The sequence below is a fragment of the Motacilla alba genome, chromosome 2 (assembly GCF_015832195.1).
Source record: "Motacilla alba alba isolate MOTALB_02 chromosome 2, Motacilla_alba_V1.0_pri, whole genome shotgun sequence".
NCBI classification, from domain to species: Eukaryota; Metazoa; Chordata; class Aves; order Passeriformes; family Motacillidae; genus Motacilla; species Motacilla alba.
This window is the reverse complement of record NC_052017.1, coordinates 64,520,869-64,533,967: the sequence shown is the minus strand read 5'-3', so window position 1 is coordinate 64,533,967 and position 13,099 is coordinate 64,520,869. Positions and strand designations below refer to the sequence as shown.

General features: G+C 45.7%; 1 protein-coding gene across 1 annotated transcript; it reads left to right on the top strand.

The window, feature by feature from the left end:
- Positions 1-8,526: 8,526 nt before the first annotated feature.
- EDN1 (endothelin 1) lies at positions 8,527-12,683 on the top strand. Its single transcript, XM_038129754.1, has 5 exons — positions 8,527-8,829; positions 9,003-9,144; positions 10,120-10,278; positions 10,550-10,657; positions 11,400-12,683. The coding sequence occupies exons 1-5, from the start codon at positions 8,766-8,768 to the stop codon at positions 11,536-11,538; spliced, it is 612 nt and encodes a 203-aa protein (XP_037985682.1). The 5' UTR covers positions 8,527-8,765; the 3' UTR covers positions 11,539-12,683.
- The last annotated feature ends 416 nt before the right edge of the window (positions 12,684-13,099 follow it).

The following is a 13,099-nucleotide window of genomic DNA, read 5'->3' as shown; positions in this document are numbered from 1 at the left end:
AGCTGATGCTTTGACCTATATTGTGTGATACATACAGTTCCTTTTTCCAAAAGATTCATCCTAGACCCATTGTAAGAAGCTAACTGTTGCTGTTAAAATTGAAACAAATGCTACGGTTTTATATCATAATACTGTTAGAAAAGGTGGAATATGTTTGTCTTTAATAATAAGTAAACTTCATTAAAAACTGTGAAAAGATGGGTAATGTCGGGGAAAATTGACACAGGAAGCAATTCTTAAGGCTCACATACAGTATGGTAACAGGGTAACTCCAGCTCAGCTAATTGGAACAGGATTAGTCAAAGGATGTTGCATATACAGTGCTGGTAGCAATGGCAGAAAAGTCTTCACCATCCACAAGCTTTGTCAGAGCATTGACTGGCATTTGCTCTGCACTGCGCTGCACCATCAGAGTAAAGTCCCAGGGGAAACCTCTCCTACAGAACCTTCCTCCATTTCACCTGAATGCCTGCAACTACAATGCTAAATGCTTAGTGAAAACTGAGGAAACTGAAGTGCCTTTTTTTTTGACATAGCAAGTAAACCTGCTTGAAACAGTAAGAACAGAGAAGACTGGCTGCAGGCACTGAGACTGCAGTGGAGTTACCGGAGGCATCAGCTCAGGCTGTGACAAGAAGTCAAAATGGAAATGGCTGGTGGAAAATTCATAATAGAGACATGCCTCAAGGACACTTAGTGAAAGCAGCCAGAAATGCTGGCCTCATTCCTATATGCTATTTGTCATATATGTCAAATATCGACATACAGCCCTGTCAGGCTTTTTAGGTTTTTGTCTGCTCATGGGAACCTGGAGACATTTACAGCCCTTTCCCTTGCGGTGGTGCCTCATCCCCACACAATTCCCAGGCACTTGGCTGGGGGAGTGCCGATGCTGCAGGTGGCATGCTCACTTCAGAACAGGCTCGCTCTTGCAGGTAAACGCAGGGGGTGGAGTCTGTAAGGTAATCTTAGCTCAGTGCTGGGGCATCATGTATCCTCAAGCTGCTATTCCTGTTTTCTTGGCCTTGACAAGTCACAAAATCTCCTTGTCAGTGTCACCAATGAGTAATTGCCATAACAAACCCTGGATCTGTGTGGTCCATATTTTGCCTCAGACATAGGTATTATAATGTGTACTTGTCCCATGTAAAAGAAGAGAGTGTCCCTCTTATTGTCCTTTTATAAATAAGAAGGAGAGTTTCTGATTCTTTTTTTTTTTTTAATAACTGTAGTGAGTTCAGAGTTTCTCTCCTCTGTCAGCTTTTGGTGTATTTGTTCAAGCTGAGAATGTTTAGTGCCATGTTTCCTCACAAAGCAGCCTTCTCCTAGGAGAAACAAGGACAGATGAGGACTAGGAACTGCAGCTGGAGAGAGATGATCAACACTTCCTCTACATGCAAAATATACTTTGGTCAAAAAAAGAGACAAGCATATGCCCAAATGGACAAGCAGCTCTCTAGTGCTAGAAGCACTGGCTTGTAATAAAGCTACTTTCCTGTCCATTTTCCAGGCAGTTGTGCACAGAAGTGTGGTGCCAAGGGGTTTGGGAACAAAGCAAGTACCTGGAACAGGAGAAAAACAAACCCACACCCATGGCTCAGCCACATCTAAACCCGTGGTGTTTCCTAGCCCATACTCATTTCTCTCAGAAAGAAAAGACAGAAACCAGTAAGCCCACTCATCAAACCCCAGGCTCAAACAGAGGGGACAAAGCAGTCACAGAGGGGCTACATGCTCTTGGCCAAAGGACTATGCTGTAAAGAAAGTTCAAAACCGTTCTTGGAACAATGGATTTTTCTAATCACCTTCATTTCAGCAAGGCTTTTATGCACTCAGGAAAGGGTAGAGCCAGACAGCTCTCAGAAATCTACTGATTTGAGTCTTTGGAGACACATTCCAAAGGTGGAGCAGGCCACATGACAGGTGGAAAAATTAGGCATCAAAAGTCAATTATATTAATTAATTCAAAGAAGCACCTCTGAGCAAACTGCAGGAAGACCTCACCAGTACCTTTTCTGAGAAAAGCAACATAAAATCCAAGTGATGGACAAATCAAAATAGGAAAAAAAAGGTCAGTTTTGATAAAGAAACCTCTGTGTACTGGAAATGCTGACAATGGGCAGGATAAAGGACACGGGTTCGAGGAACTCAGCTCATTTCTCCACTCCCTCATCAATTTCCAAGGGAACCCTGGACAAGTCACCAACTTGGATTTATCCCCAGCTATCTCCAGACATTAAGAAGAGGATGGTGCCTAAATTTAGGACAGTCCGCACCTTAGGCCCTTTTCCATACTCCAGAGGGCAATTCAGACACCAGGTCAACCAAGATGTTCATCTAATTTAGAAACCATATCTGACACAAGTATTCTGTGTCTGTCTGAGGGCACAAGTACTGTCCTCCATGCTTCAGCTCCCAGCTCTGTACACTAGGATGGCATCACTGATTTTTTGACAAGGCCATGGGAAAGTGACTATTATTAAAGAACATGAAACTCTGAAATGCCCTATTGATAGGAGCAAGGTATCAGTTAGAGCAACTGCTCTTAGTGATTTTCTTCGGAAGATTTTCTAATTGGAAGCATGGGGTTTGAATTCCTTGCAAGCCAGACTTGCCAAGAAGTAAACAAACCTGATAAAGCACATTTTCCACTAAGTGTTATTTGCAAATAAGTGTTCTGTCATATGCTACTGTATTCACAGAAGAGGTTGTATACGGAACTAGATCTGGTTTTCTAGAAGTAACATTTTCTGCTTAGTATTTTCCTTTTCTTTGCTAAAGCCTTCTGTTGCAGTCCTTGCACTAATCCCTTGTATTTATTGATGTTAATCTTTATGTAGTTAAACTCTTACTTGCATAACTCATTTTTAAGAGGCTGATTATTGATACATGTAACCTTTTACCATCTTTTCACACTTTTAGAAGACATAGATAGTGCTGTCTGTATTTTGAACTTGAGTGATGTTATGGAGCTGAAGACCATGCAGATGTATTTCTTTTTTTTTAAAGCAAACTCCAGAGTCCAAGAATAGCTATGAGAATATATCACAGCCCTGTGGGACCAGCCCAGCATTTTGTGTCTGACATGGCTGAAGGTGGATATGTCTGCAAGAGACCAGACATAAGACAGACTGGGAAATATTCCGGAGAAGGAGCTCTCTAAGATTTTCTGGTCCAGAAGCAAGGCCTTTGCCTTTTAACTTCTACTAATGCTGACATTTTCATGAGAATTGGGTCAATTAAAAAATTAAATCCAACTTAAGCACCATTGTACAAATTGCTTGTAGCACAAAGGGCTACGGATTGAATTCCTTTGGGGTCCCTGTGTGCAGGGTCCTGGAGCTACCACAGCAGAAATGATCAACCACCTGAGCCACCCTGGCACCTCACAGGACACACCCTTGGCAGTACCAGGCACCTCTGTCACCTTCACAAGGCCTGGGTGGGAGGGCTCAGGTCACCTGCCCATATTTCACCCACAGAGCGTAACCTTTTCCCTTGCTCCTGGTATTCTGTTTGCTTGCTGCCCCTGCACAAGCAGATGCAAGGAAAAGATGGAAACAGGAGGAACTGCTACAATTTGCTGGGACAGGGGACAGCCAAGTGCCTCCAGTGCCACTGTCGTTCACTTCAGTGGGAAGTGGACAGTCTTTCTTCCACAATATCACAGCAGAGATGGACAGCGAAGTAAGGGAGAAGTTCCTGTTAACTCTCATCTAAAAGTTACATGGATTCTTTATTCCCAGGCTATTTAAGCCTTTCCCTTTCCCACCCGATATTTCCCTCATTTTAAAGATGACTTTACTTCCAGGGAAATATTTTTCTGTTGCTTGCAGTTCTTTGTTGTGGGAAGTATAAGTGGGAGGAAGGCTTCACAACAGGTTTCATCCTCTGAAACCTGCATCTCTGCAAACCATCTTACTTGTTTTTCTGACAATAATAATTTTAGCCCTGGGAGAAACTGTGAACCTTGCTCAGTAAGGTTGGTTTTTTCATCTATTTCAGCTCTAAGCAGAGTTTGATTTTTGTATTTTAAATGGTATCTAGTCACTGCCACATGGTGTCAGGACATGCATGATCTGGAAGAGCTTTCTGATAGAGACTTTCCTCCATCAAAGGTCATACAGCTGCAACTTTCCTCCCTAGCTTAAATGCAATTTCGTACTTGGAGTGAATTTTGGAAAGAAAATGATCATTGGTCATATTGGACAGGATCCGTTTGAGCCGTCTGTTACAAACATGTAGGGCTGAGGTTGCTGGATCACTGGCTGTCCTTACTCCTCTCCTCAGCACTTTAATAAGTCAACAAGGGTATTGTGAGACAGGCACCCCTGCCCTTTGCTAAACCTCACTAACTGGAGATAGGGAGAAATGAAGAAAGTTGGTTTGCAGGAAAATAGACTTCTGCTCAAGGACTCTCACAACTGTAAGGAGAATTAAACACATTATAGGACTAGGTAGTGACAGATGAGAATAAGGTAATTTCCAAGAGCTCAAATTACATGGAATCCTAGAATGATTTGGGTTGAAAGAGACCTTTAAGGTCATTCATTCTTAGCCTCCTTCCACTAGACCAGGTTGCTCAAAGCCCCATCCAACCTGGCCTTCAAAACTTCCAGAAACTGGGCATCCACAGCTTCCCTGGGTAATCTGTTTCAGTGCCTTACCACCCTCACAGTAAAGAACTTCTTCCTATTCTAAACCCACCCTCTTTTCAGTGCACAGCCATTCCCCTTGTTTTATCGCTACATGCACTTGTAAAAAGTCCCTCTCTAGCTTTCTTGCCCCTCCTTGAAATACTGAAGGGCTGTTCTAAGGACTCCCTGAAACCTTCTTTTCTCCAGGCTGAAGAACTCTCTCAGCCTGTCTTCATAGGAGAGGTGCTCCAGCCCTCTGAGTATTTTCTTGGCCTCCTCTGTATTTGTTCCAACAGGTCCGTGTCCCTCCTGTGCTGGGAATCCCAGAGCTGGATGCAGCACACCAGGAGAGCTCTCACCGGAGCAGAGTAGAGGGGCAGAATCACCTCCCTTGACCAGCTGCCCACACTGCTTTTGATCAGCTCAGTTTAATTTAGGGGCTGGAAGCATATGTTGTCAGCTCACATGAAGCTTCTTATCTACCAACACCCCCAGTCACAGAATCACAGAATCACATAATATGCTGAGCTGGAAGACTCCCATCAGGATCATTGAGTCCAACTCCTGGCCCTGCATGGGACACTCCAAGAATCACACCTGAGAGCATTGTCCAAATGCTTCTTGAGCTCTATCAAGCTTGGTGCTGTGACCATTTCCCTGGGGAGCCTGTTCCAGTGCCAAACCACCCTCTGAGTAAAAAAACCCCCAAGTCCCTCTCCTCGGTGCTGCTCTCAATCCATTCATCTCTCAGCATGTATTTGGGATTGGGATTGCCATGACCTCTGTGCAGGATCTTGCTCTTGGCCCTTCTGAACTTCCTGAGGTTTGCATGGACCCACCTCCCAAGCCTGTCAAGGTACCCTCTGCACAGCTTAGTCAGCTCTTTGATTTGCATGTTATGTAAAAAAAAACTTAATCTTGTATAAAAATGGGGCATGGGCAGATGGGACAGCCCCTAAGAGGAAAGTAAGGTGCAAGAGGTGCAGTGAGGGAAGCAAGGGGACAAGTTATACAACTTTCATTTAATTGAGAATAGTGTTTCAAATCTGCAGAAAACAGCATGTTGCTCCCCTTATTCCCTAGACAGAAAGGCACAGCTCTACAGTCTCCTTTTATTGTTTTGCTGATAAGCAGGCATTTCACATTTCTGACACTAAACAAAATGTCCTTTAGAAAAGTCGGTGCCATGGCCTTTTCCAGCTGGAACGTTACAGCCACAGTCTGGCTGGCCAGCTGAGTTTTTGCTCCGTAACACAATGTCTCAGAGGTGGCTGCCCAAGGTGCTCCAGCTAGAAAAGGACGGCTGCAGGAGCAACCAGCTTCAGCTCCTGCTTCCACCCTCGTCCACATGGGCAGCAGTGCAAATATGGTGCAAACTTCCCAGCTTTTGGGGTGATTTGGCTTGGCGTGCACTGGGATGACTTGTGGAGTACCTGATTTTGTGTTTCCATCCTGCAAACACTGACTGCTGCCCAAAGTTTAGTCCTCTTCAGCAGATTTTATAAGGCCCCTATGGTGACCCCTATTGTTGCACTCCTCCTTTAAACAGCTTTAAAGTGAGCAAATTTTCCTTCTTTGATTCCCAAAGGGTATTTCTGCACGGCACAAAGATGATCCCGTTTTATAGTATGCAAGCAGGGGTCAGGATTACCCCTTCCTGGGGAAACCCACCTCCTGGCCCGGCAATCCCAGCGGCCTGAAATGACCCACCCGGGCCACTGGTAACAAACGGAACAAAAGTTTGTTTTTGCATTACTCAAGCAACGGGAATAGCAACCAGAATAGCTCGATTCTGGTTAGTCTCAAGATCTGAAAGTGGAGCTATCAAAAATCGCTGAATCAGAGGAAATGGATCTCTGACAACAATAATATTTATGAATTCTTATGAAAAATTGCTGAAGATGTTTTTGTTATTAAAATAAAAGGTAAAAAAGAACACCATCTTCAGAAGTGCCTGCGATATGTTTGTGCCTTGTTACTCAGAGGAAACATGCATGCTTTTTTTGTCAGCTAACAAAATACTTTCTAACAAGGTATTCTGACAAGGCTGAAAATATCTTCCACCAATGTGAGTCATTTTGGCTCCAAGTGCACATCTTAGAAAAAGGAATCTCAGGAAAAAAATTTAAATAAGCACTGGCATGAAAGGCAGTCTTTAAGTGACAGGCCTGAAAAGGCTATGCATATTTGTACTCAATACAGAACGATTGCTATCTTTCAACCCACACAACTGCTTCACTTTCTTTCCTTTTTAATTTTTTTTTAATGCCAAGAAAGAAAAAAGAGTCACCTAGTTTCTTTCCTAACTTTTGAACACTGATAAAGTTCGGAGGGTGTGATTACTTTTTGTATGTAGCTGTGTGACCCCTGCTGGCAGATTCTTATCATGACTGCAGCAATTCAAACACATGTACAGATACATTGACATTCCGGTAAGTCCTGCCCTACACACACAAGGAGACATAGTACACAAGACTATATAATCCCTGCTGTGGAAAATAAACTCCCACGCTGGGGAGGTGTGAAAAAAAAAAATGTATAACCCAGCTTTCTCCACTCACAGATATTTTACAGGGAAGTTTTTAGCATACCTTTGATAAATAGATATGACCATCTCAGGATGGGGCCACTGGTGTTTATTCAGCATAATGGGCTAAATGTTCATTATTGCTTGGAAAGCCCCTACACTTCATCCTGTTAGAGGCAGGGAGGTTACACCGAGGAAAGAATTAGTCTCCACTTGCATTCCTTTCTTGCACTCCTTCTCATACCATCTGCTAACATTCATTGTGGCAGAGAGGATACCAGCTAAATGGACCTTTATTCTGACTCAGCACGGCTGCAGACAGTCTGTCCGCTATGATACAGTGGCACAGTATAATTTGATACTTTAAAAAACCGGCCATTCACCTGCCAGACCACAATGCAACTTGCACTTAACAGTCCCGCTCTTTGTGATATCCAAGGTCATTTCTATTATTACAGCACAGTGCACGGAAATTCCACAAATACCAAGAGAGTCTTATCTATTTATCATAGGTGAAACTGGCACGCTTCGCAGCACGACGGCTCCACGGCGGATCACCGGCATTTTGAGTTCACTTAATGAAGTTTATAGTCAGGGGCTGGCTCCCTCAGTTGGGACTTCAGTGGATTCCATGCATGTCTATATCTGTGATGGCACTGCTGCAGCCACTCCTCAAGTGTCCAGCCTCCGCACTGACTCTGCTCCTTGACAGAAGGCTGAAAACACAAACATGCCAGGAAAAAGACCTTGTCAGAATTAGTGGTGAGAGCCATAGGCAAAGGGCAGGCACAGATCCTCCCTCCTTCCCTCCCTTACCTGGCTTTACACACCTGCTCACACCTAAAACACGCTGGGTTTAGCACCTTGCCCTACCATGGCAGAAAAGGGAGATTATACCCCAACGCTTCACCGCTGCTGCCAAACCCAGACCTCCTGAGACCCCAGAGCCCGCCTGACAGGGTCTGAGGGGAGCAGGGCAGGGTCCAATCACCCCGCATAAGGGATCCCCGTGTCCCACCGCTGGGTTCTCCCCAAGGCAGTAGCAGGAGCAGCAGGTGGAGCCCAGAGCCCTGAAGCCTTGAAGCGGTGAACCTTGAAGCCCCGCAGCCCTGAGTCCCCGAATTCCTGAATCCCTGAATGCCGGAGCCCAGAGCCGCCCTCAGGTGCGACGCGCGGGCAGGGCGCCCCCTGGCGGTCCCCGGCGCGCCCCTCCCCGCCCCCGGGGCGCCCCCGGCCCCCCCGCCCGCCGCCGCCGCCGCCGCCGCCCCCCGCTCTTGAAGTTTGCAGGCGATTTCCTTTCCAGCCCCGGCCTTATCTCGGCCCGCACGTTGCCGCGCGGTGACTAATAGGAGAATAACATTGTCTCGGGATAAAATAGCGCCGGGGCTGTTTACCCGCTCCATGGGGGTTCGCTATAAAAGGGCGCCGGGGACCGCCGCGCCAGCCAGACGCGCCGGGGCGCACCGAGCCGCGCCACGCAGGGCACCCGCCACGGCGCTCCGTCCTCACGCCGGGACACACTTTCTCCGCTTTTCCTTCGCCTTTTATTAATTTTTACCCTGTTTCCCCTCACTTCTTCCATCCGCCCTCCGCCGCCTGCTATGGATTATTGCCACATGATCGTCTCGCTGCTCTTCGTGCTCTGCCCGGGGCTGCTGCCGGCAGGTAGGTGCCGGTCCGCTGCCGCTCGCCACCGCCCGGGGCCGACCCCGCGGGGGGCTGCGGGGGTCGCAGCCGGGCTCCGGGACGGGCTGCCCGAGGGATGCAGCGGGAGGGGATGCGCGGGTGCCTTGCCTTGCCCTGCCGCGGGTGCTGAGCTCTGCCGCTCCCTCCCGCAGCCCCCGGAGCCGAGGTGGACGCCGCGCCGCCCCCCGCCGCCGCCGCGCACCGCCGCGCCCGGCGCTGCTCCTGCTCCTCGCTGATGGACGAGGAGTGCGTCTACTTCTGCCACCTCGACATCATCTGGATCAACACCCCCGAGTGAGTGGAGTGGAGGGTTTCGGCGGTTCCCCAGTGCCGGGTTCCCCTTTGGTTAGGAAGAAAGGGAGGGAAGTGTGAAGGCGAAAATTAAGAACCACAACCCCCCTGCAGAGATGGGAAGGGGAGGATGGAATAGTTGTTTGCACAGTTTCTCCTACTGCTTTACCTTCCTGCTCCTACTTTTCTGGCACATTTAGCAACGAGACTGTTCTCCAGAAGAAGGCAAGCAGGACTGGGCCACCCAGATCGGGCAGATACCTCCTAATAGCCGTAGCACACCTGCCTACCTAAAATCTGGGCAGCAGTATTTCCTTTGGGCGCTGCTCAGCAAAGGCTGCAGGATACTTTTCACTATGAATCAGAATCAGACAAAATGCCAAAGGCATGATTTTGCCAGCCTGAATTTGAGCAGTTTTCTTTCTGACAGGTTAGGAGGTTAGAAGGAATACTTTGACACCGGCTGGCTCTAGCTGCCTTTCACTGCTCTCTGCTGCAAATTAATGTGTCCCACGTGTTAATAGGATTATGCACAGTATCTATTTCTATACTCTCCTCACCAAAAAGTAGTGAGCTGGAGGCTCACCTTAGGCTGCAAACACTGACTAGTGCTTTCTTCTGCTGCTGGGTTTCCTCTGAGAGAGAATCTGTTCTTCACTTTTACTGCTTCTTTCAGTGTTGGCAGTAGCCAAAGTTCAAAGAGATGAGGTTTTATTGCTTTCTATTGCACAGGGAGGCACAACAGCCTTGTGAAATCACAATTAAAAGGTCATTATCCTTGTCAGTAGCCATGCTAATGAGTATGTTGCAGGATCATCAGAAGCATTTGCATGGAAACTGTGACTAATGAGGCATTCCCAATCCCACAACCTTTACTCGTGCAATCAATGCCGTTGATAAGATTGCCCAAAATACCCCATAGTGTTTTGAAGCCACAGAATTATTTAAATGACTTTCATGTTGTCTCTTTGATCATAGGAAGACTGTTCCATATGGTCTCGGTGGCCCTTCTCGACCCAGAAGATCACTGAAGGACATGGTGCCGGAGATGTTCGCTGAACCAAGCAGCAGATGCCGATGTGCCAACCAGAAGGACAAGAAATGTCTGAACTTCTGCCAGGCAGGCAAAGATCTCTGGTGCGTCTCTTGTTGCTACTCTTTAAAAGGCAATGCATGTGAAAGGGATGGGTTGTGGTGCACTTACTCATTTTGGCATTTGCTGAGTGAATACTCTCCCCAAAGCCTTGCCTCCTACCTGAATGCTCACCCTTCTATGGTACATACTATGGCTTGGCCCAGAAAGATTGCTTGTTACATGCCTTGAGAAGTGGTTGTTGAGATGCCTCACCTTGTGGACTGCAGACTTGGCTTTTTTTTTTTAACAGCAGCACCTTTTCCCTTTTAACAGGGCTCAGTCCACAGTGGAGAAAACCTCACGGCACCGCATCAAAGCGGGCAATTGCTTTGGACCCAAATGCATGAACCGACAGCTTGTTGACAGCAAGAAAATGAAGCGGTGAGTTTCTTCTCATCCTGTTGTAGTTCCCCAGAGCAGCAATAGAGAGCACAGTTCACCTGCCTTCGGGTCATCCTGGGCTTAGCTGGTGGTTTCAGCTTGAGACTTATGGAGGAATCAGTGAGGATATTTTTCTTCATGCTCTGGGTTTTTAGCTTGTGAGGACATGTGTGCTGAGCTCAGCTCTCTGTCTGTCCTCCGCTTGCATTCAGTGCTCAGCCATATTCCCATGGAAAAGTATGGAATACAGAAGTTTGCCTGTACTAAGGAAGACTCTTTAGTGCTCCTTTCACAAGCAGAACAGGATGTATGGGAGCAGGCAACCTGATAATATTGAATGAGACTTAGGCCCTGGAAGTCTTAAATAATTTTTTGAAAGAGGGGCTTGCTTACTTACTTGAAAAATGCACCTATTCATTGGAAGTAGGATCAGGTTTACCTAAAAGAAACAACACAGGCGAAACATAAAAAACCACTGGAGACCTCCTGACTGGCTACTTAAGGAAGTCCAGGGCATCTGTATTTGAGTGAATATTTTAATTTAATGTTTGCATTGAAATTATGAATACAACATTTGAAGTATCTTAAGTTATCCCAATTCTGAGGTATAGCAAACAGCAGTTTATTAGGATCCCACGGTAGAAATCTAGACTGAGGTTTATTTAAGAAAAAACTATGTTTTTCACGCTACACATGCATCTTCATTATCACAACGCTAAATGAACATTTCTTGATTTTGCAGGCTGGAAGCCATTGGTAACAGTATCAAAGCTTCCTTCAGTATTGCAAAGCTGAAGGCTGAGCTCCAGAAAGGGCGAAAGCTCAAACATAACAGAGCGAACAAAAGGCAAAGTGTCCGGGAAAGCCTGAAAGCATCCTAGTGGGAAGATCACCTGAATCCTTCTCTGCAACGCTTGCTGACAAAGCATCACGAAAACTGCCTTGACTCCAACATTCCATGATGGCAAAGGGCCTCTCTGTCCAAGTGTTTGCACAGCGGAGCAAAGTGCTAAGGAAGTCTTGTATTTGGAGATATAAAGACAAAGGATTTTGTCATTTTGGAATTCAGGTGGATGGGTAGAAAGGCTGAAGGGAAATCTGCAGTAACATACATGAAAAGCCATCTGTCTGAAGAAACATTTGAGTACTGCTTCTGGAATGTTGCCCATCAGTTGAGCAGCTTATGGGGTCTACAATAAAAGCATCTCGCAATGAAGACCTCACAGATGTGCTTAGCAAGGACAGAAAGCAAGATCTGAGTGTACAAACTTCAAAGAACTCTACCTTTTGATTAAAATGCAAAAATGAAAGCCACAGTTCTACTTTTATCAGGACTTACTGCATATATACATGTCTACCTCGCATACTGTTTGTTGCACTCCTGCTAGAGTATTTTTACACCTTGTTATTGCCTTTACTAATCAGCTGCAACCCTTTGCCTTTTTTCAGAAGTCTAGTTTACTTGTACAACCAGAGTTATCTGAATGTGGGTTAGGCACTCTTGATTGTTTGCATAGTCAAAGTCCTTTGGCTTTGGATACCAAAGGACCCTTCAACATAAAATAAAAGTTATCGAGGACACTACTAAGTTTCCCATAACAAGGATATTTGGTCAACTGAAATTCTAATAATAGAAGTTGTTGTGTCTTACATGCTACCAAAAATGCACTGAAGTGGGGATGTACCAGAGGCTCTTGCAAGATTTATTCAGGGCCATGTTTGGTGGAAATGCATTGAGACAAAGGGTTGTTTTGAATTAAGTCAAAAGGCTAATATTGGGTGAATGTTTATAGCAGTGAATTTGTTCACATTGTTGAATTTGCAGACAAGTTGAATCTTATGTGCTTATTTTTGTGTCATGTATTTATATTCACACAAGTTCTTCATTATATTTACCATGTTGAATACACATTGAAGTAGGCCATATTGGTCTATGCATGTTTTATGTATTTCTGTATGAAATTGGGAAATGCTTTATGCCTATCAAGGTAAATATCTTCAGAAATAAATATTTTTAATTACTGTATTGGCCTGTTTTTCCTTAGTCTGTGGCTCCGTGATCATGGAGGTAGTTTGCCCCACATACAAAGCTGACCCAGGTGAAGTGTGTGCACGTGACTGCCTTTCTGTCAGATAAGCCAGATCACAGCAATCAAAGTTTGTGCCAGATGTGAGACAGCAGATGACACTTGTCCTAGCTGCAAGGTTGCTCGTCAGATCTTCATGGCAAACTCTAACTTGGACAAATGGATTTATCCTGGAGCAGTCTTCTCACGTGTATGATGTAGGTGTACTACAGCATTAAAATATGGGCATTAAGGAAGTGGGTGTGGATGAACTAGTGGTGAAAATGCACACACTGGAAAATTTGTGGGCTGTATTGAACTAGGCAATGTTACTTATTACACTGCTATACTAAAAATTTCAGCCCATTCCATGCAA